Source organism: Montipora capricornis, chromosome 2, assembly GCF_036669925.1.
Source record: "Montipora capricornis isolate CH-2021 chromosome 2, ASM3666992v2, whole genome shotgun sequence".
NCBI lineage: Eukaryota > Metazoa > Cnidaria > Anthozoa > Scleractinia > Acroporidae > Montipora > Montipora capricornis.
Genome location: NC_090884.1, coordinates 12,455,920 through 12,477,448, shown reverse-complemented (window position 1 = coordinate 12,477,448; position 21,529 = coordinate 12,455,920). Strand labels below are relative to the sequence as shown.

General features: G+C 40.4%; 2 protein-coding genes across 2 annotated transcripts in view; both read left to right on the top strand.

Moving 5' to 3' along the window:
* LOC138033552 (trichohyalin-like) overlaps positions 1-4,682 on the top strand; it is a gene marked incomplete at its 5' end in the record, with an annotated part of 11,155 nt that extends 6,473 nt beyond the window's left edge. Inside the window, one exon of the mRNA XM_068881330.1 lies at positions 2,687-4,682. Within this exon, the coding sequence (XP_068737431.1) occupies positions 2,687-4,682 (1,996 nt within the window). The remainder of the gene's footprint in view (positions 1-2,686) is intronic.
* Positions 1-21,263, top strand: part of LOC138033544 (golgin subfamily A member 6-like protein 6) — a 58,111-nt gene extending 36,848 nt beyond the window's left edge. Inside the window, exons 2-7 of the mRNA XM_068881316.1 lie at positions 7,868-10,028; positions 11,093-11,149; positions 18,361-18,477; positions 19,674-19,820; positions 20,296-20,577; positions 20,691-21,263. Coding sequence (XP_068737417.1) covers positions 7,974-10,028; positions 11,093-11,149; positions 18,361-18,477; positions 19,674-19,820; positions 20,296-20,577; positions 20,691-21,263 — 3,231 coding nt within the window. The 5' untranslated portion in view covers positions 7,868-7,973. The remainder of the gene's footprint in view (positions 1-7,867; positions 10,029-11,092; positions 11,150-18,360; positions 18,478-19,673; positions 19,821-20,295; positions 20,578-20,690) is intronic.
* The last annotated feature ends 266 nt before the right edge of the window (positions 21,264-21,529 follow it).

The following is a 21,529-nucleotide window of genomic DNA, read 5'->3' as shown; positions in this document are numbered from 1 at the left end:
AGCTCTCAAATATAAACTATCGACAAATCCAGCAATCGAAGTAGTTGTAGATAATTTTTTTAAGCAAGGGATCTTGGGGGATCTACGCAGCAAATAATTTGTCGATTTAAAACAAAATAATACTGCAAGGCTCGGTGTACGGCTGTAAGGATATACAGTATATATATTTTTGATTTATTGATATTTCGTTGCATCTGAGTATGGTCATGTAAAGATGCGCACTAGAAGTGAATAAGTTATTATCTTATTATTATCTTTTTTTATCTTTTTTATTTTTTTTATCTTTCATCTTTTTGAGGCTTTATAATTGTTATTAGTAGTGTTTTTAGACAGTCATTTTTCGACAATTCTCTTTCGTATACAGGAAGGAAGTGCATAGGGTATATATTTTAATATTCATATTTTTGACTCTGTAAATAGTCTATGAATAAAATTATTAATTATTTTATTATTATTATTATTATTATATTTTTTTGGCACGGTTGAGGCTGGGTGGCCTGTAGAGGAACTACAGTTGTTTGAATTTTTTCCAACAAAATGTTGCTGTTTGTATCAGAAATAAAAATCAAATTTTGCACATAATAATAATAATAATAATAATAATAATAATTATTATTATTATTATTATTATTATTATTATTATTATTATTATCACGGCCTGACTTCTTCAGGGAGTTAAATGATAGTAGTGCAGGCTGGTATCTGGTGACCGCCGTGTCGGGAATTGATTGTTTCTGATTGGACCTTCCCTTCCCAAGGGGCCAACTGTACGTTGTCATCCAACAGAAACAACCAGCGTGCACGCGAAAGTGTAGATACGGTTCGTCCCATAGTCTTTTGCCTATTCTGCTTTTATTTCCTAGTCCCTACTACAATGCCCCACTTTAATGCTGCACTTTTCCTCTAAAATGCTTAGTGTCCCCCAAAAATGTCGCTTTTTGAAGGACTATGACAAGATGTTGGGATTTTCCATGCGGTCTGCTAGAAGAGTGAGCGATATTTTTGGCAAAATCAAGATCTGTAAAGCCCCGGCTACACGTTCAGACATCGTTAGACTGAAGAACACGTCCCAACATTGTTATCAGAACGCTTCCAACAATGTTGGATACGCGAATAACATTGCTGGAAACACGTCAGTTTAGTCTTTGCAATTAACATTGTTGAAAGGGCAGCTACACGCTTCAACATTTGTTGTATGTTGAAGAAAATGTTTGATCGAAATCAAAACATTTTTCCAAAAAAAAAAAATTGAACAAACGTCATCAAACATGCATGCTACTCGTTCTAACATTGTTGATCCAACAAGTGTTTTGTAAGAATGTTTGAACGCGTAGTCGGGGCTTAAGGAGTTTGAAGGGTTGCCTGGAAGTCATTCGAGGTTTGACGGTGATTTCTTTATAGCAGCCCGTGTCTATAGAAAGCGTTCAAAGCATAATGTAACTCAGTGATAAAGGAAAGGGAGCAAAGGCGTCACCTTGTAAAACTCCCTCTAGAACGTTGGAAAAAGCAGTTGAACCATGTAGGGAGATAACAAGCGTTTAGGTAGACATCCATAGCCAACACTTCAAACATATACATTTTTCAAATTCATCGAGACATTTCACGGGAACACACGGGCCCAACAAATTCGGTGACCTGCACACAACTGAGTTTGCACCGGCATCGCAGAGGTCCTGCAATCGAATCCCATTTAAGGACGGTGCCTACTATTGTTATTGCGCATACGTTCTGCGCATCTTGAGCTATTCGGATTTCCTATCGGAGATGCTTACTAATACAGGGATATTTTTGCGCGGTTTAAAACTATCCGGAGAAAGTAGATCTTAGTAAGTACTCTTGGTATCCAGAAAGAAAATTGGGGGTAACCATGCATTTTTGAGAGATAATTAAGACATTTCACGGGAACACACGGGCCCAACAAATTCGGTGACCTGCACACAACTGAGGATCACTTCTCCATTTAGAGATTTTATTGCCACAGTTAGCCTGTTTGAGAGGTCATGCAGATGAAGAATCTAGAACAGAACGTCTCTGTTTATGCTGTCAAAAGTAGTCCATGCAATTATGTCCACATTAGTCACTATTCTTCGTGACCATTATTAGTATCATTATTTTTTCCCCATGGACGAACTGCGTGGCGTTTCTGGTTTATTTCGAGGTTTATGGTGGCAAAAGCCTCGAAATTAATTTTTTATAATTCTCGGACTTGTCAAATGTCAAGAAAAACTTTTTAATACTCTTCTGAGTTAAATGAGGTTTACTCAGTATGGAGAATCCTGAATTTTACGTTCGTGGAGTAGTTGTTGTTGTTGTGTTTAAAATAGAACCAGCGTGCGTCACAGTAAACCGTGGCGTATTCGACGGGTTACGGGACGTAGTGAAAATTGAAGGAAAATTACAGCCTTAAAATTCGTGGTGTTTGTACATCACCGATTGCTATCAGCCACCATTTTAAAAACATGATATTACGGATAAATTATGGTTTACTTAAGAACAACATCCATCGGATGACTTATTTAGAGGCCGTGCGGATTTTACCACAACATCGCATATGATAGATAGACGATGCTGTGGGATACCACATTGCTGCTCGAAAATCATCGACTAGTCCGTGAAAGGAGGATATAGTGTATAGAGTAGTGAAATATTTCTTTTGCTGAATGTCAACATCCCTGACACTCGGCAGAATGAACCAGAAAGGCGGTGAGCCTGTGAAACATCCTGAATTTGATTCTAAACACACTGCTACTTTCGACGAGTTAACTTCATCATTCGGGAAATGGCAAAAACAATCAAGCGTATCTCGCGGAAACGTCGACTCGGAAGAAATTGATGAATTGTTGACTTTTTTCGAAAGAGAAAGATTCGAGTTAGAACTATATTTCGAGAATAAAATGCAGCAATTTTTACAGGGAATTCAGAGCAGCAATCACACCGAAGGAGAGGAAACAAAGGAAGAAGGAACCCCAGTATTTCAAGAGATCTTGACAAAGCGAAACATGCCAATGGGGGAATGCTTGGAAGACGAGGAAAAGTGCCTTAAAGATCAATTATTTTTAAAATCAATACGAGGGACTAAGGAACTGCAAAACATGGCTGAAAGTTTTGAACAGGAAGATCGTACAAGTTATGGAGACGACCTTGAAGGGATTGTCCATGAAGTAGTCAGCGAAAACCAACAATTGGATACGACAAGGAAGAACGACCAATCTCAGCTAGACAGTTATTTCAACCTTCGTTTGGAAGCCTCTGAAAGGAATCTCCAGTCTCTTAATGATGAATTTAAAAGAAATGTGGTCATAACCCGACCATTGATGGTTACAGAAGGCCACGGCAATGTTGCAAAAACTGAAGGAAGGGTTATTACGCAGTATCCAAAGATTTTTATCAGAGAAATGTCTCATGAGAGGAAAGAGGAAGCCCGGCGTGAGAAACCCGAGATTGTGACCAAGTCTAAAAAGGGTAAACGACAGCTAGAGCAATTTGTCCATAGATTAAGAGAGGCAGAAGAAAATTTAGAAAGCCTTCAGATCGAAGTAAGAAATCGAATTGAATCGGCGTGGCATAGCCGTCGAAAGATAGAAGCTTTCACAGAAAAGCTGAAATCTGAATGTGAAATGAAGCTAAGAAGTCAAATATTATGTGTAAAAGAAGAAAGCAGAAGGGAAATAATAGAAATGGAGGAAAGGTTTCGAAAGGAGAAACACGACATTGAGGAGGGGCTCACCTTAAAATTGACCCAAGCTGAAACAGGGTTAAAAAAATTAAAGGCAGAGGGACAGCAAAAGGACCGAATGGAGAAAGAAAATCGGGATACAATTATAAAACTTGAAGGAAAGCTACAGGAAGAGAGGCAACTGAGACATGTCGCGGAAAGAGAGTTAAAGTTGAAGAAAGCAGAAGAGTCTTTAAAGAGAAGTGAAAATGAACAACTTAGAAATGAGGTCGTTGGACTTCGAAGAGAAATCACCCAAAAGGATAAGGAATTGAAAAGCTTGAGAGAAATGATGGAACGAGAATCAAATCGAGATACAGAAAGGACACTTGGATCCACACGTGGAAAGGGTCTGGTGGAATTCCAGAATGAAGAAATCAGCGTTGAAGCCTTTGCGTTGCCTCGGGAGATTACGGACGATATTGCAGAAATTACTCAAGAACTCGAGGGGAGGGGAAAAGAGAAGGAGGAAGACCAGATTGATCTGAACGCAAGCGCCCAAGAAGGACAACGCTATGAAGTCGATTCACTTCGACAAGAAATTGAGGACAAGAGCAAGGAAATTGAAAGGCTTCTGGCCATAAAACAAGACAACGAATTGAAGATTTTGAACTTGGCTCGTCGACTTGAGAAACGTGGTAAGGGATGCAGTAAGGGGATTGATTTAAGGAGTAAAAAATATGCAAACCATATCGCATCACCAGAGTTGAGCAACAAAACATCTTCTGATGACGGGGATAGAACATCTGCAAGAACTTCGTGGTATCTCGAGGGGAGTCTCCTAGGGTGGGAAGCAGGCACCTTGAAAACTGACCAAGGGAACGTTATTTCATCCGTCGACAACAGAAGAAAACTATTGATTTCTGTGACTTTTGAGAAACACGATGAACCGGGAATTCTTGGTCTTTTGAATGCGTTACTTCCAAGACAAAAGGTGACACCCACAATAAGAGTCTCGATGACTTAAAGGGAAGGGGATAAGGCGATTGACTCGTCTTCGGAAAATTACCAAAAGCGAAATGAAGGGAAAGAATTGCACCGACTTCACAACAAGAAAGTAAAACGTGATTGCTACATCCAAATAAAGTGAACAGAGCATAAGTAATTTTCGAAAAACAAACAAACAAATATAAAACAAAGTAACTGTTATCCGTTTAATCATAACCATTATAATTTTCTCAAATTTGATTGGTGTATTAACTACTTTATTTTTTTACTAATTATTGTGTAGGGTTGAAATCGGACAGTGAAATCGGACAGTTGGCTGTAATCGGATACCTGAAATCGGACAGTTACATCAGCCAATCACATTAAGTGCACTCAGGTTAATCCACCAATCACATAATTTATCACAATAACCATAGCAACAACCCCTTACCCTACCCGAGAGAAACTGGGGATTTTCCAAAATGGACAAACATTGAAACAGGAATACATTAATTTTGCTTTCTCGGAAATTGTAATGATTATGATTAATTGGTAACAGGACTTTGTGTCGTCCAATTTGATTTGTAATCATACTCGTGATTGAACAAATTGGACTCGATTTACGCAGTCGTCCGATTTTGTTAATCACTGGTATGATTCAGGTCAATTGGACTCCACTCAGTCCTATTACCATTATTAATTGCATATAAATTAGAGTCGGTTTGAATACACCTTTTCAAGTCCTACACGGGTCAGAAGTCCATAACCCAGAAGTCTCGATCTGCGGAGGAAGAGCGGCCCATCAGTTTTCGGTATTATCTATTTTGATCATGGTTACTGAAGGATTTTAACGGGGAAAAAAAACGTAGCGGTATTGAGTTCCTTGCACGATCCAAAATTTGCATTAAGCACGAGCATTCCCTCGCGCGGTTAGTTGGTTGCAGACCAATCAGAGGCGCTGTGGTCATAAGGCCCAATCTGATTGGCCATACGTGTTCTAAATTTCGATCATACGGCAAAATCAATTGGTAAACTGATGGACCAAGGCCAAATAAGGGTGCGTTCGATTGACCGTATTCCGAAATAAGAATATATGGAATATAAGTTAGAAATCATTCATTTTTAGGGAAATTCATATTAAAATTGTCAAACGCCCGCTAACATGCTATTTTAAACATATCTTCACCATCCTCGTTGCTTCAAAACGCCAGACATACCGTTTCAAATCATCACTCCGCGTATTCTTATTCTGGAATAGGGTCAATCGAACTCACCCTAAGAAAAGTGGACACTTCTAGGCTGCGAGTATGGGCATCTGCCTACACTTAGTAATTGTGTCGTAAGCTGCAAATCTCGAATCTATTTTGAAAAATGAAACAGTTGTTTGAGTTTTTTTTAAATCTGCGCAAAAAATGTACACATGGGAAATCATACCAGTGATACGGCTGCAGGTTCGTTTTTATGCATTCGAATTGTGACGTCGACTCAGTTCTTGAAATGTCTGTACCAAAGGTTTTCATGATGGAAACTAATGATAATCGGCTGTTTCTCGGAACTGAAAACCTTCCATATACTCACTATTTATCCCACAGGGTCTTGACACGTTTGATATGTTTTCTGGGACTAAATCGCAAGCTTTCAGGAAGTTGAAATTATGAAGTAGTTCAGTTCTTACTATATATTATCAAATAATGTTTATTTAAAGTAAACGTTCTGACACGTACTTCGTCGCACTCTACTACTAAGACTTAATTTAGAGGATAATGTGTACTCGTGCCGTTTAACGCTATCACTAGATCGCAGGAAACCTGCAGTGAAAAACGATTGTTATTCATTGGGAGCTTACAAAGTCCCAAATAATCCTTAATCTGGATTGATCCTTGAAAAAAGCTCTTTAGTTAAGGATTTGCCGCTTATAAGTCTCTACGTCTAAAAATAGATCCATTTTACTGTGAGAATGGAGTGGTGTGGACAACTTAGAGCCCTCATGACACAAGCTTAATTATATTCTATTATTTACTTGTAATACTTAGGAAGAAAGGGGGTTGTCTGTGGCACAAGATCTTTGTTAAGGATATTCTTATTCCATTTACGTTTAGTTGTAACATAAACTCTTTGATCTGATTTATGATAAAGTTCCATTTACTCTGTGCTAAGAGACCTTGATTCCTGTGAACAAATGGTAAATTCTGTTTTAGTTCTTCACTAGGCAAAGTCACTGCGCCACTCAAAAGTCGACAATTTACATTTTCGTCTTTTCGTGAATCGTGTCAGGGATAACCGTTCTAAATATGTTTAATATTAAGATAAACCTTGAATGCAATACAATCGAATCCCATTCAAACCTCAACCTTACCTCCTATTTACAACATTTAATAAATGTCAAAACCTATGGCTTTTTCTTAGACCACTACAGGCTTGTTATGTCGCTTGAGGTAAAGTAAGAAACAAAGGAAGTCACCCGAGCTCTGTGTCCAACGATAGATTCTTATAATGCCCTCAAGTTTCTCTGAGGGAAAAGCGAGATAAATACATTAGTCGACATTAACTCTTCTCAGTTTTTCTTAATTGAATTTCCTCTCGTTTGCATGGACCATGAAAATACTATTGCCAGAATTCAAATAAAAAGCCACGTGTGGTTTATGGTTTGCACTTCACTAAGATATGTTCCTTTTTTTGGAATATTTTCAATCTTGGTTGGGACCACAAAGGTATAAACTCGCGTGACAGGACGCTGGAGGCAAGGCTACTTTCTAGCTTTCTTAATTTAGCTCTTTAAATTTTATCATTCTCTGTTTTGGATACTCTAAGCTGTTAAAAACAATAATTACTGATCCCATATGGCTATGGCGTTAAACAAATTATGAGCTAAGTACGTCAGTGTTTACATTTTTTTGCTACAGTATTATGTTTGTTAATGATTTTACAGCCCAAAACCTCAATCACATGTTTAGGGCCCCCTCCCGCAGAAAACTGGTGGCTTAAGCCTCGACTAATTCAATTAAAAATCATGAATCTTAAGTAAAGGGTTTTAAAGGCGATTTTGGACAGACAATTGGGTCTGTATCTTCTAAATGAGCGTCTTGCTGTTTCAAACGTACTTGTGATCAGTAGGGTAAAAAAATCGATGTTTAAATGAAAAAAAAAACGTCTTGTTTTTGAAAAGGCTTTCCATATCTAGGAATAACTTAACGATAATTCGACGATAATTATGTATTCCAACAGAAGGAGTAAGGTTACGACAAAATCAAGCAACCATCTTCGACAAAACGGCGGACGCAAGATAAATGCTGGAGTTAAGATAGATAACCAAGGTTATGATGAAGGCGACATGAAAGGTAGCAAAGACAGCGGCATCGGTGAGAGTGAAAGAGTTTCTGATGGGCACACGATGCTGTATTCCGCAACTGAAATTGAAAATAGCAATGCCCAAGATGGAGGAACAAAAATGTCAATAGGGGAATTTAATGATGGCAAAGACGATGGTCGCATAGAACTTAAACACATCTTTAATGGACGGAAGGTGTATTCCACTTTACAGACCAGAAACAGTAGTCATGGAGCGAGTAAAATATGTCGGCATGGAGTTCCCACGACTGGGCAACTGGTCGACAAAGAAAACGAGGATAACATGAGCCAGGAAGAAAATGAATCAGAGAGTTTCGATGAAGAGAATCTTGTGAAAGCAGTGAGTTATGAAAGAGGTATTCAATTTTCCCAAACATCTTGTGAAGATTTTCGTGTTGAGTTGAGCGAAAATGACGAAGAGGCCTTAAAAGAAGAACTGATCCACATATTTGAAAGGGAGAGATCGACGCTGGAGATGTTCTTTAGAAACAAAATGGAAGAACGCTTGCTTGGATTCAGAAATAGGCAAATTGAGTTTGAGGAAGCAGCGCGAACCGAAAAGATAGAACTTGAAAACAGCATGTCCATGGAAAAAATGGAGATGCAAAGAATGTTTGCTGAAGAGATTGCCAAACTGACGAGTTCGTTTAATGAGGAAAGGCAACAATTTGAGAGCTATTACAAAGAACAATTGAAGGACCTGAGGGAACAACTAAGGACTGAGCAGAAACAAATGGACGAACGATTTACTCGCGAGAAAACTGAGCTGAAGGAAAAACTAGAAAATGAATATCAAGTCATGGCCAAACAAGAAATTTCCCACGAGAAGGAACAAGCAATTCGTTGCAAGAATGAACTGGAAGCACGCCTTCACATGGAAAAGATGGAGCTTGAAAAGGGTTATAACTTGAAACTGGCTCAAAGTGAAGGCAATCTTGAAAGATTGAAGGCTGAATTTGAAGCAAAATTAGCCAACGAAAGGATGCTCGTAGAAAAACAAAACCATGACAGTTTAAGGGAGATAGAAGCCAAGCTGCAGGAAGAGACACGAGTGAGGCATGTAAAAGAAAAAGAATTGGCGCAGGATAGAGAAAAATATTTTAAAGACGATTCCTTGAAAAGGAAAGAAAATGAACAGTTGAAGAATGATATCGATTTTCTTCGTAAACAAATCGATGAGAAAAATCGTGAAACTTTGCATTTGAGATCCCAGGAAGAAAAAGTGAGGCTGAAAGGCCGGGATGGACTTGAGGGTAAGCTTAGGGATGACTTCGACAAACTGCTAGAAGACCATAAGAAGGAATTGGAAAAGAACTATCAGAGAGATAAAGAAAAGGTTGCCGAGAGTTTGGAAGCTGAGAGATGGAAGATTAAGGAAGAGCACGATAGAGAGAAAGAAAAAATCAAGTTTGAGCAGGACAACGCAAAAAAAGAAAGGCTCCGCAGTGAAGAAAAAGCATTTGTCGACTGGCAGCAGCAGATGGGGAGAGATGGAGATTTGGTGAATTCTTCCTCGAGTCATATTCAAGATGATATTGCCACCGAAGAATTAGACAGAGCACGCCAAGAGCAGCGAAGTGATGGCGATCGGGTAACATTAAATTCAAGAAAGGAGTACCATCGAATTCCCAGTAGAGCAAAGGAGAAACATGTACGGGAACAAATGAAAAGTGAGAATGAAATTAACAGACAGGTTTTCAGTAACCAACGAACTGATTTGGCCATTGGATCGAAGGACTTGAATTTCAACAAAGAAATAAGTAGCGAAGGCCATGGTGAACGAGATCATTCAATGTATCTCGTGTCCCCAGAGAATAGAGAGAATAGCCAAGCATTGCAATCCGAGATAAATGCATTACAGAGAGAGAACGAGGGACTAAGAGCTAAGATTTCTGCATTGGAGGAGAACATAGAACTTCACAAGAAATACAAAGAAGAAGCAAAAGCCGAAATTGAAAGACTCTTGAAAAAAAACCAACAGATGAATCTCAAGATTCAGAAACTGGCACCATCTGAGAAATGGAATGTTACTGAGGAGGTGAGTGCTAAAGGCCGCTCTAGGGATACCCCGATTTTAAGTTCCGTTCTAGCCATCAACTATTGTTTTGGATAATTCCCGGTTCAAATTGTAAATAGCCCCCAGTTTTAACTCGGTCTTTGTTCTGCCAATTTCGAAAATAAACACGGACGTACGCTGAAGTCCACATCTGTCCAGAAGCTCAAGGGGAGCTAATTCCTTGAGTCAACCCTTTCCCGAGTAACTCTACTTTTAGGAACAGAATTGTCCTGCAAAGAGTATCATATTTCTCTTGACGCTGAGATAATTTTATCTCTTTTTTGATTGGCTTTTACAACAGTTGGCATACTGAATCTCTCAAGGGAGGCGTCCTATAAGTAAATCTACTAGGGAAATGGTTGACTTCTAGGCCAAATATGGGGGATAGACTTCATGAGCTTCTGTCTGTCTTAGAGTGACTCTAAGACAGACAGGAGCTCATCAAGTGGAGCCTCTATCTCTCATGTTTGGCCTAGGAGTCAACCATTTCCCTAGTAGATTGCAGTCAAGTGATGAAAGTTTCATTTAGGGTTACATTCTTTCCAAAGAAGGGTAACATGACGTTTTTCATTTCTAGTTTCGGTGCGTCTGGCAAGCGCAGCTTGGGTAAGAGAATGTGCCGGTGATCTTACCTCGCTGCGTTCGCTAGGCCAACCGAGGAGCCTATTGATAGGGTCTTTTGTGGCGTTCTCCGGATCCTTTTTTACGTTGTCTTTGTTTGGCTCCGTCAAAATCTGCACCGTGTGCTCGATCCATATGAATGCAGCCAAAAACCTCTCCGTCAGACTTAAGTAAACGTTTCACGGTGTGTCAATCAAGCATTCAATGACGATGGTCACGCAGTCGAAGACCGAAGACCAAATGAAACCGGCGATAAACAAACATCTCACTAAAATAAAGGTAGTTATACTCTCTTATGCTTCACGTTGAAGGAAAACAGTGAGTTAAAGTTTCGTCTACAGCTGCAAGCTACGTCAAATGTAAAAGCAGTTCACACCGGTCAAAGCAAAGTCGGAAAGCGTTGACGATATCTTCTTTTCTTTTAGGAAACATCTATTTACAACCAATTGCCTACAAATGGCATTAAGGACTCTCAGTATAAGGTGAATATTACATTAAAATTGCTCAGTTTACAATAAGTCAGAAACCATAGCATTACGCTCGAGGAACCATTGAAAAGAAGGTCCTGCCTGCCTTGGTAAGACCTATACAACTTTGATTTCGTCCCTCAATCTTTTCAATCAGTGTGGTCAGGTTTTTTAGAATCCCAAAGTGATGCCACGACAGAACCTTTCCTAAAAGCTTCAATTGAAAACAAGCACTGGGGAAAAATGGTAACTAGTTTTTGATTAAAATGTATTTACTTGAAGCGTCCTAAGCCGATCCAATGAAATTTGAGGTTGTATGCAGCAGCGTGGTATCTCCGGGTTAAAAAAAACTCTTTAAGCAAATCAAATGAAGCTGTGATCCTCGCAGTTATGAATGCAATTTTAGCAAGTGCGTATAGGAGCCTGAAAAATTCAGGACTTCAACGGGATTTGAACACGTGACCTCGCGGTACCGGTGCAAGTGTATGTCCTAAAAACAGTAACCATTTTGCGCCATAAGCGGTTCTCTTTTTTGTACACAGGTTTAATTTAGTCTTGTAACACCTTGTGGTGAATGGTAAATTGGTGCAATTGGGAATCAAAGTTGTACAATGATAGAGCAGTCGAGTTGTTGTTACGGTTGCTGATCAGACGAATAAAAGAACCTCTGCCAAAAAAGAGTGTTGCAGTTGCCTTTTCCGCAAGAAGTCCTTCAACAAGCTACCTTGTTTATAAGCTTGGACAAAACACCGACGCTGCGTGACTGGGTTGTAGAAATAACTATGAGAAGGTAACGTGAAGTGCTATTTTCTACCCATGTAAACCATGTGAACGTTAGTCCTACTAATGAAAATGGGCCCACCCAAGGACAGAGAAAAACTCTGACCAGGCTGGGAATTGAACCCACGACCTTCGGGTTAAATCACCGTTACTGAGATACAAGGTCAGAGACAAGCAGATTCTCACGAGCTGCTCCCGTCTGACCTTGTAGCTCAGTCGGTAGAGCACCCTGGTCAGAGTTTTTCTCTGTCCTTGACATGGGAAGAAAATAGCACTTCATATCGCCCTCTCATAGTTAATTCTGTTGAAATATAAGTGCTACACGGCCAACCGTTGCATAAACGTAACCTCTTGGGTTGTAGAAAGCTACCTTGAATCTCATTTGCACCTCATATTAAATCACAAAAGAACACATTTTATCATGCCTCGTTTCGTTAAAAACTGAATAAATTTTCCGCAATCCCGCTCTTCACTGGAGAAAACAGACAGTAGAAAATCTGGCCTATCCCTACCTACGTGAGCCTGCAAAATGACCTGACTGGTTCTGATCATCTCATTTCTGGCTTTGGTGCGTTTTGGTTGCATACAAGTTCGTTCATACTGCATCTGTACCGCCAGTTCCCTGAAGCAATTCACTACTGTGGAAATTTAGCCTCTATGTTAAAACTAAAAAAGACCGCACTCTAAATATTAAAAACGTACAAGCTTTAGACCGCCTAAACCGCAGTCGTTAACGGGTAAAATGATAACAAGAATCAGACACCTTTTATAGTGTGATAAAACAAAAAAACAGGACAATAGAATTTAAGAAACTTTGTCAAAAAGAATGTTGTATTGTTGTCCGTATTAGGTGTGATCCCGATATGCCAAGATTCCAATAATTTTCTCATGCGAATATTGCCTTTGTCAAATGATAGAGGAAATCAATAGCGTGGTCTCAATCGTCCTGAGACCAACTTTAACATGATTTGAAATTCTGGCCATTTGGCCTCATGTGTTCTTTTTTTCCGGCCCGTTTCACCGATAAAACTCCATGAACTGTTCTCGCAAGGGATTGTGTGCGTTTTAAATGGCTTTTTAACAAAGGTGAGTTTATACGTCTATAGCATTCGTGTCAGAGCTATGTGAAAACTTTGAGTTACGGTAAAGATTCAAACAAATTATGAGACATGGTGGGGGAGCACCAATTTGAAAGCTTGGAACCAACCCATGTCTAATAATTCTGTTAAACGAACTCATTTTTCACAATGCTACCATGGCAACTTTTTCTAGTGACAAAATGGCGTCTTATGAACGTAATTTGTCACACATGATATTAATAGCTAATCAAATGGTATACTCGAGAAATTAGGTAATAATTTCCAAAATAAAATAATATAGTTTCCTTCGCCTAAAGGCTACAGAAGCTATTACCCGCAACCTAGTTTATAAACGGCTTAACATCATAGACATGGAACGTTTGGAAAACTATTATTGTGTTTTTGGGCAAAAAAAATTTCTTATCCAAGTTTGAAAAGATCCTCCCCCAACTGAAAAGATCTGGCTTCCTGAAGCAAGAATATTCATTTCAACAATAGCAACGGAACCACGATCCGCAAGATGATAAGCATGTGGATTGAAAAATGTTGGATTCTCGAGTAGCTTTATTATGATCTCCATAAGTATTCTCGAGTTCCTGCGTGTGGTCGAAGCGATAGCTGAGCCAGATCCAAACGGTAAGAAATCTGCAGCGACAAAGGTTTTCCTCTTGGGGTTTCCATTCTTTTGCTCGCGACCTCGTTCGTGCGTTGTGGGGATCTTTGCTGCCATTTCCGGGATACACTTGACTACTGTGGAAATAGGGCCTCTGTGATTAAGAATTTGTTCAGTGCGCAGGTGAACAGATATGAAACTAGAGCCTTACGATTTGGATACAAAACTACAGGCAATTTCCAAGAGTTTGTCATTAAAAAGAGAAACATCAAGCTTTGAAGGACATAACTGTGTTGTTGATGGCAATGGAAAGTTGGCTCGCGTGGTCGAGCCTTGCCTTTCCACTGCACAATACCGATGCACGGTCTACCCTTGATAACTTCGTCGTGGAATTTCTCGATCGATTTAAGAATCCCCACATCGACGCAAATAGTTTGTGCAACTTCAAGTCCTGCGAAGAACTCTTTGTGTTTGCGACCACTCCATGAGCAAGGAATCAGTGAAGGCCTTGAAACATTTCGCTTTTGCCTTAAGAATGTTGCTCGTGGTTCATAAATAAGATACAACAGCAAATCTAATCGTTCTTGGCAGACATCTTGAAATGAAGTAAGACGCTAGTGTCGGTAATTTAAGTTTTGGATGTTTTGCTCTGAACTTTGAGTCGCTTACAAAAGGCTCAACAGCGTGACCCCCACTAAGAGTAGCTAAGGCTGTAAGAGCAATGAGATTGTTTGTCGCCATCGTGAGTTGCTCTTAATAGTTAAACGCCACATACAGCATTCGAGGTTTTCCCAAAGCAACTCTGCTTTTCTGCATATCATTCTGCAAAATAAGGCAAAAAAGTATTCACCTCTAAATTTTCGATGACTCTCAGTCCATCTCAATTGATCACAGAGTGACCTTGACCTTTGCGAACAGAGTGACCTTGACCTCTGGGAACGAGGTCAAAGTCAGAACAAGGCTGCCTCAATTCTGGTGTACCCCCACCTTCCTCCTGAGGAGTGGCAGGTAGACGTCAGGGATATCCCATCCCTCTTTGCAGTTCAGGCCGGCTTGGTTGAGCTTGATGTGGATAGCCTCCTTGATCTTTCGGTGTGTATTCCTGGGTTCTTGGTCCAGACTCTGCATATTGTCAATAATCGGTCTCTCCGTGACCGCGTGTCCTGTTTGCATTTGGTGTTTACTGAGGGGAGATTTACAGTGCCCCCGGTCCAGGGACTTTTGATGTTCTAAGGTCCTCTGACCCAGTGATCTTTCAGTCTCTCCGACATACACCTCCCCACATTCCTCACATCCGACTTTATAAATTACACCGCACTTTTCCATGTTATCTAGGGGCTTCTAGGTTTCACCAGGGAATTACGAAGGCTATAGCCAGGTTTGGAGTACAGACTAACATTGTGTTTAGCAAAGGTCCGTTTGAGCCTTTCAGTTACTCCCTTGAAATATGGCGGTACCACATAGCCCCGCGACGGTTTATCCTGGTCCCTAGTCCTGGTAGGCGGGGCTTGTGAGGCTTCTCAGCGGTGTCACATTCTTTTAGAGCCCACTCAGGGTAGCCAAAACCCCGGAGTGCATCTCTGACCTTCTGCTTTCGGTGTTGAGCAGGGCTGGGTCTTCAATGATGGTTTCTGCACGGTTATCAAGGTACGAACTATGCACCGGATGGTTAGACGACCACTGCAGGTAGTGGTCAGTGTGCGTCTCCTTTCTGTAAACAGCAGTGGTGATGGTGTTGTCATCATTTCTGATCATCATGACGTCCAACATCGGTAGACGGCGGTCTTTTTCACGCTCGATGGCGAATTTGGAGCTGGGATGCTGTTGGTTAATGTGTTCAAAAAAATCATCTTCATATTCTTGTTTGTTGACAACCCCCGAGTCATCAACATGTCTTCCCCAGAACATCAGTGGGTGACGGGCGGTATCAAGAGCCTTGCGTTCGAACTCCTCCATGAAGAGGTTAGCTAGTACCGGTGACAGCGGGGAACCCATGGCCATACCCAATGATTGCTCATTGATGAATCCATTGTTACAGTACTGGAAATAGGCAGTGTCAACAACCATCTAAAGTAAATCGCCAAACTCTTCCGGGGTCATGAGTGTGCGTTCCGACCTTGTGCTGTCTTTCTTAGCTCTGTCTGAGGCCATGGACACTACTTCCTACCCGGAGACACTAGTGAAGAGGGCCATGACATCGAAATAGGTGAGCATATCCCCATCTTCAAGGGTGATCTCTCTAATCTTGTTGACCAGGTCCTTGGAATTGTTGATGTGCTCGTCACCCTTTCCGACCAGGGGTTTTAAGAGATCTGCTAGGTGTCTGGATAGGTTGTAGGAGATGGAATTAATCCGGCGACTATAGGGCGCATCTTGATATGGACTCTATGTATCTTGGGAGTGGCATAGAAGCAAGGTGGAGTATATCTTGTCATACACCCGGGGGTTGAGGTGTCCTTCCTTCTGCATGGACCTCAGTTTCCTCAAAAGGCGCCCTTTCAGCGTTTTGGTTGAGTTGTTAGGACCTATAGGTGTATACGTGTCTTTATCCACCGGTAGTTTCTCACACTCTGTGACGTAATCAACCTTGTCCATGACCACAACAGCCTTCCCTTTATCAGTAGGGAGGATGACAATGTCCTTATTAGTTCTTGAGCAAATTGACGGCCTTGATCTCATCCTTGCTGATATTGGCTTTAGGGGGCTTAGAATTCTGTAACATGCCTACGACCTGGATCCTCAGTCTTTCCCATTTCTTTAGCTGCATACCTGACAGGTCGATCTTATCCTTGGTCACGCTAAGAGACGGTGTTTCTTCACTCTTTTCCATTTCCTTGCACCGGAGATTGAACCGCAAGTGGTTACGATGGCGAGCACATTTTCCCATCTACGAATCGAATGCAGACTTCCGTTCCCATATTTCATTCCGAAGGTCACTCTGTGATCAAGATGGACTGAGAGTCATCAAAAATTTAGAGGTGAATACTTCTTCTGCCTTATTTTGCTACTGATACAATGAAACTTTCACTTTCTTCTGGATTACTACGTAGCAAATGAATCTGTTTAACGATTTCTTTCATAGTTGCTAAATCCATCGGGATCATTGCCAAATCTCGTCAGCTTTTTCTTACAAATACTTTATGCACATTTTATAATTCCCTAATACTCCCCTACCTACAGTATTGTTCTATCGTTTGGGCCTCTACATATCCCTCTCATCTACAACCAATCTTTCGTCTCCAAAAGAGAGCCCTAAGAATCATGACTCACTCTCCCCCACGTGCACATACCCACCCTCTATCTAGCACATTTCATTCATATGCAAAAGTTCTTGCCCATTACTCTCTTGTCTCTCTTCAAACCTAATTCTGATTGTCATCTATATTTTTACAAGGCAGAGAGATAACTTACATCTCCTTACCCATAAATACTCTTCCTCTTTACGGGTGCAGGGTCCCCGAATTTGGAATGATATTCCTCTCTCATTACGCTGTTCTCTCAATATTTCAAACTATAAACGTAAACCGTCTCAGAGGTTATTTCCAGTCCTTGTAAACTATCATACAACTTTTCGTTTAACCATGAGCCATAGTTCCTTTTATGATGACTTCTTAAAAGTTAGCTTTAGGTTTAATTATGTATCCTTAATTGTACATTTGTTTGTATAGTCTTCTTTTTTTTTTTGTTTGCCATCTACAAGTAGTAGTTCACCTGATCTCCTGTATGATCTTTGCCATATAAGCCTCTGGCTTCAGCTATTAACCATGTTTACACTCTTTTACAAGAAAGAATGCCAAATATAGATTAAATTATAATTGAAGCGTGACCGGGCTCAAAATTTTGCTCAAAAAGTGTATACATTTTTGCATTCGTCAAACCCTTTTTCCCCTTCCTTTGAAGTGTTTTCAAAAGGGGTCACAGTTTCATTCCATGTCCATTTCATTAAATTGCCTCCTCATCAGAGCTCTATCGTGTGGTCTAGGCGAACACGACTTTCCCCTTATTGGTTCATCTAAACGTGGTCCTTATTCATCCGACTTGTTGCCAAGCGTTCCTAGACCACCTAGAACTAAATGTGTACAATGCAGCAAGTTTCGTTCCGGGAACAGGGTAGGTCATTCGGAGACCAACACATTTCCCACTTGTAACAATGGAGCGTTTTAACTCACGTGACCAGCAGCCATATTGAATTACTGAAACAAAAGAAAGGATCTGCATAAAAATAGAGTTCAATTTCCGGGGGATTAGTTTGGTATATCATCATAGCCGCAGAAAAGAAGAAACTATAATTTAATCGCCCCTGTATCGCGAGGTCACTGGTTCAAAACCCGTTGAAGTCCTCAATTTTTCAGGCTTCTCTACGCAATTGCTAAAATTGCTTTCATAACTTCGAGGATCATAGCTTCACTTGATTTCACATCCGCAGTTCAATATATGATTCATTTCATATATCATTTCGTTCTTTAACCAAAGTTGTTCGTGGAGTTGTTACGGCTTTGCCAAAGCTCTCCATTAAGTGCAGTGTAATTGTGAGTCAGGATGTAGGTGACCTACATCCATGGTTCCCGCCACACCAGAAAGTCTTAATCCTTCTTTGCTAGAAATCAGTACAAGGCCAGCCGTTTATCTCAGCCATCTTAAGACCTTACACTTTGGTCTGCCCATATTTTTAAAACCACGACAGCTGACGTTAAAGTCCAGTGCTCTTCAACCGATGCAACTGAGTCCTTCTTTTCTTTCGTTTTTTGCGTTAGGTTAAGTATGAAGCTACTCTGAGAGAAAAGAACAAACTCCTGCAAGTGACTAAAGAGATGGAAACAAAAATCAGAAACCTACAGGAAAAGCAGATCGAAATCCTCAGGCATAGTTCGGTAAATTATTTTTTTGTTCTTCGGTACAAAGTTGAACACGGGGATAACTGAGTTGAAAGAGATAATTTGCTTTTAGCCCTTTCTATATCAGCCCTCAAAAATATACATAATACGAATTTGATTGTGTTTTTGTTACTTTTGCCATACAAATTCTAACAAAGCATTAGAATGCAAAGAACCATAATTTGTGTTTAAGTCCTGTTTGAGGTTTGCAGAATGTGGAGCCGTGTTTATGAAAACTAATAATTTAATAAACATTTCAGCATTAAGAAACGTATCTGGAAAGATTAAAATGGTTATTCATGTACAGAATTTGGCGGCGTGGAATTCGAAACTACAGCAGACAAATTTGATTCAGTCGGTGATCATTGTGGGGGGAAAATCTGAAAGAAAAATCAAAGAATTAACCAAAGGACCACGTTGCCACTACACAAAAGACTGATCCAGAATTGGTATAGCGTTTTGCCAGTGACGGTGATCCCAACGGGTTTCACTGAAACACTTTCCATAATGCTGGGGCACTTCAATCCTAAAATCTGATTGACTCAGGTAGACTAACCTTGTGAGTGATGGTTCGCTAGTAGCGTCACCATTCTGCATTTTTCATTCTAGCAATGTGACCAGGGCCGTAGCCAGAAAAAATTATGACTGAGATAATCTCCATGGTTAAATTCTCTTCGTAGGTTTTTTTGGGTGTTTATGATGATTACATTTTAAAGACAACAGCGGAATCACGCTTTATCTTAAAAGATCACGAACAAATGACTGAGGCAAGTGCTTCGGTTTTCCTCATACTGGTTACGGCCCTGGGGCCCGTTTCTCGAAAGTCCCGAAAGTTCAGGGGCCATTTTCGAGTTTCGCAATTCCCTCTGTATCTCCAGAAAAGGAGAGGCTTTGAGGCCTCAAGCTTCACAGTCAGTTTGCTTTTTGTTACCTTGAAAACATGCCAAAAGATCGGCTTTCCTGAACAAGCGGTTGGCAGGTTCAAAAATGGCTTTTCGGGCCCGAATTGTTTTCGGGACTTTCGAGGAACGAGCCCCTGGTGACAGATCTATTGTTATATCCACCTCGTTAACTACACAGCTCCCACGACCTTCCTGTGGCTTAGTGGAAGTTAATATATAGTAATTCATGTGTCCCTGAACATATAATCGTTAATATCCTTCTGAAAAGAGTGGTTTCTTCTTCTCTAACAGCATGTGGAAAAGTCTTCCGAAAAGAGCGAGGAAACTGAAAGGCTCAAGCAGCTGATGTCTGAGAATTCTTCTTTAAAGCAGCGAACATTCGAATTACAAAGTCATCTTAAAGAGTTGCTCGAAAAACTAAAAAATGACAAAGACAAGGTGACCCATTTAATTTGATATAGCATCGATCATTTATAGCTGTTGTCCGGAGGAATATGGTTGTTTATCGGTGACAGTGGCACACGATCCATAGATTGTAACTCCCACATCTCTCCTTGCACATAAAGTAGTATCTTTTCCTCCTTATTTAAAAGAGGTTACCAAACCAGGCAAAGGGTTTTCAGTCAAGTCAAGCCAAGTACTCCGTGTCAAGAGCCCTTGAATGGCTTAAGATATTCATCAATCAAATTTGATGTACAAAGGACATATCGTAAGATGCAATAACTTCGATTTTGTTTACAGGAACGTGTAGTGAACAGTGGTGTAATACTAATGAACCCCTTTCATCCTTTTAGTTTGCAAAGAATGTTGTCATGGCATTTTAACTCACAGCATTGAACAAAACTTTTTTGTAGGCCTCCTCTCTCGAGACGAAACTGTCCTCACATAAACCCAAAGCTCAAAGAACACCCAGGACTTACAAGAAAGACTCGCACACACTGGCAGAGTTCTATCTGCTTCTAAAGGAGATCTGGACCCGGATGCGCTGAAAAGGATCGAAAAAGAAGTCATTTCCATTGGTCAGATTGTAAAGACTCAATTTGGAAAAGGAAGCATGGGTCATGAACGCTACACTTCAACCAATGAAGATTTGGGACGGGTTACTAAGCTGGAGGTGGAAAAGAAAGAGTTAGAACTGAAACTGAAAACAGCACGGGAAGCCATGAGCGAATACATCTCGCGGTTGAATGATAAGGTAAGTGATATGTGGTTTCGCAAGGCGGCTATGATATATGAACATTTAATATATTCTGTTTGATACTGAACACTTATCATTTTATACAGAGTACTTTTCTCTTTTGCTTTCAGATGAAAGATGTAAAGAGTATGACTGGAATGTCAGAGGAAATGGTCCTGGAATTACACACTAGAAATAACAACCTAAAAAAGAGTCTACAGACTCTGGAGGAAGGACAGAAAGCTTCTCAATTACAAACTGAACAACTGCGAAAGCAGAAGGCAGCGCTTCAAAATCTGATCGGAGGCTTGTGTCGGGACGGAGAGATTGCAGAAAGCAAACACGACAACGAGATCAAGCAACTGGCTGGTGATTCGTACAGCTCGCAATCAAGCTTTCTGGAACAAAAATACGAGAGTAGAAGCGACGAGCCAGCCGGCATGTCATATAAACCATCATCAGGCTATTCGAACCAAAACTTTGAAGGCAACTTCGGAAGAAGCTCCTATAATAGATATGGAGATTTTAAACGAAGTACAGAGGCAAGGTACACCTCTGTTAAGGATATCAAGAAAACACACGACACTGAGACGTCTCGAAAAGGATCAAGAGTGGATCAGTTTTCCGTTGGGTTTGATGGTCATCCGAGCAGCTACTCGACCTTTGAATATGAAGACTTGAGCCAAGTTGGTAGTCAATACTAAGAAAATAACTGGTACCAGGTTTCTTTACCATAAATGATAGATGTGGTTAAGACATTTAATTGCGAGTTTTAAGAAGGCGAGGAGGAACATCAAAGATTATTTAACTGGTCCAGGCCCTGGTTGTTGAAAGGTCGGTTAACTTTATTCAGGCAATAAGTAATTGTCTAGAGTATAGAGCGTTTACAATCACGTGACTAGATCGAATGGGTGCTAATTTGATGAAACAAAATTTGCATAAAAATTAGTTCAATTTTCATAGGATTAGT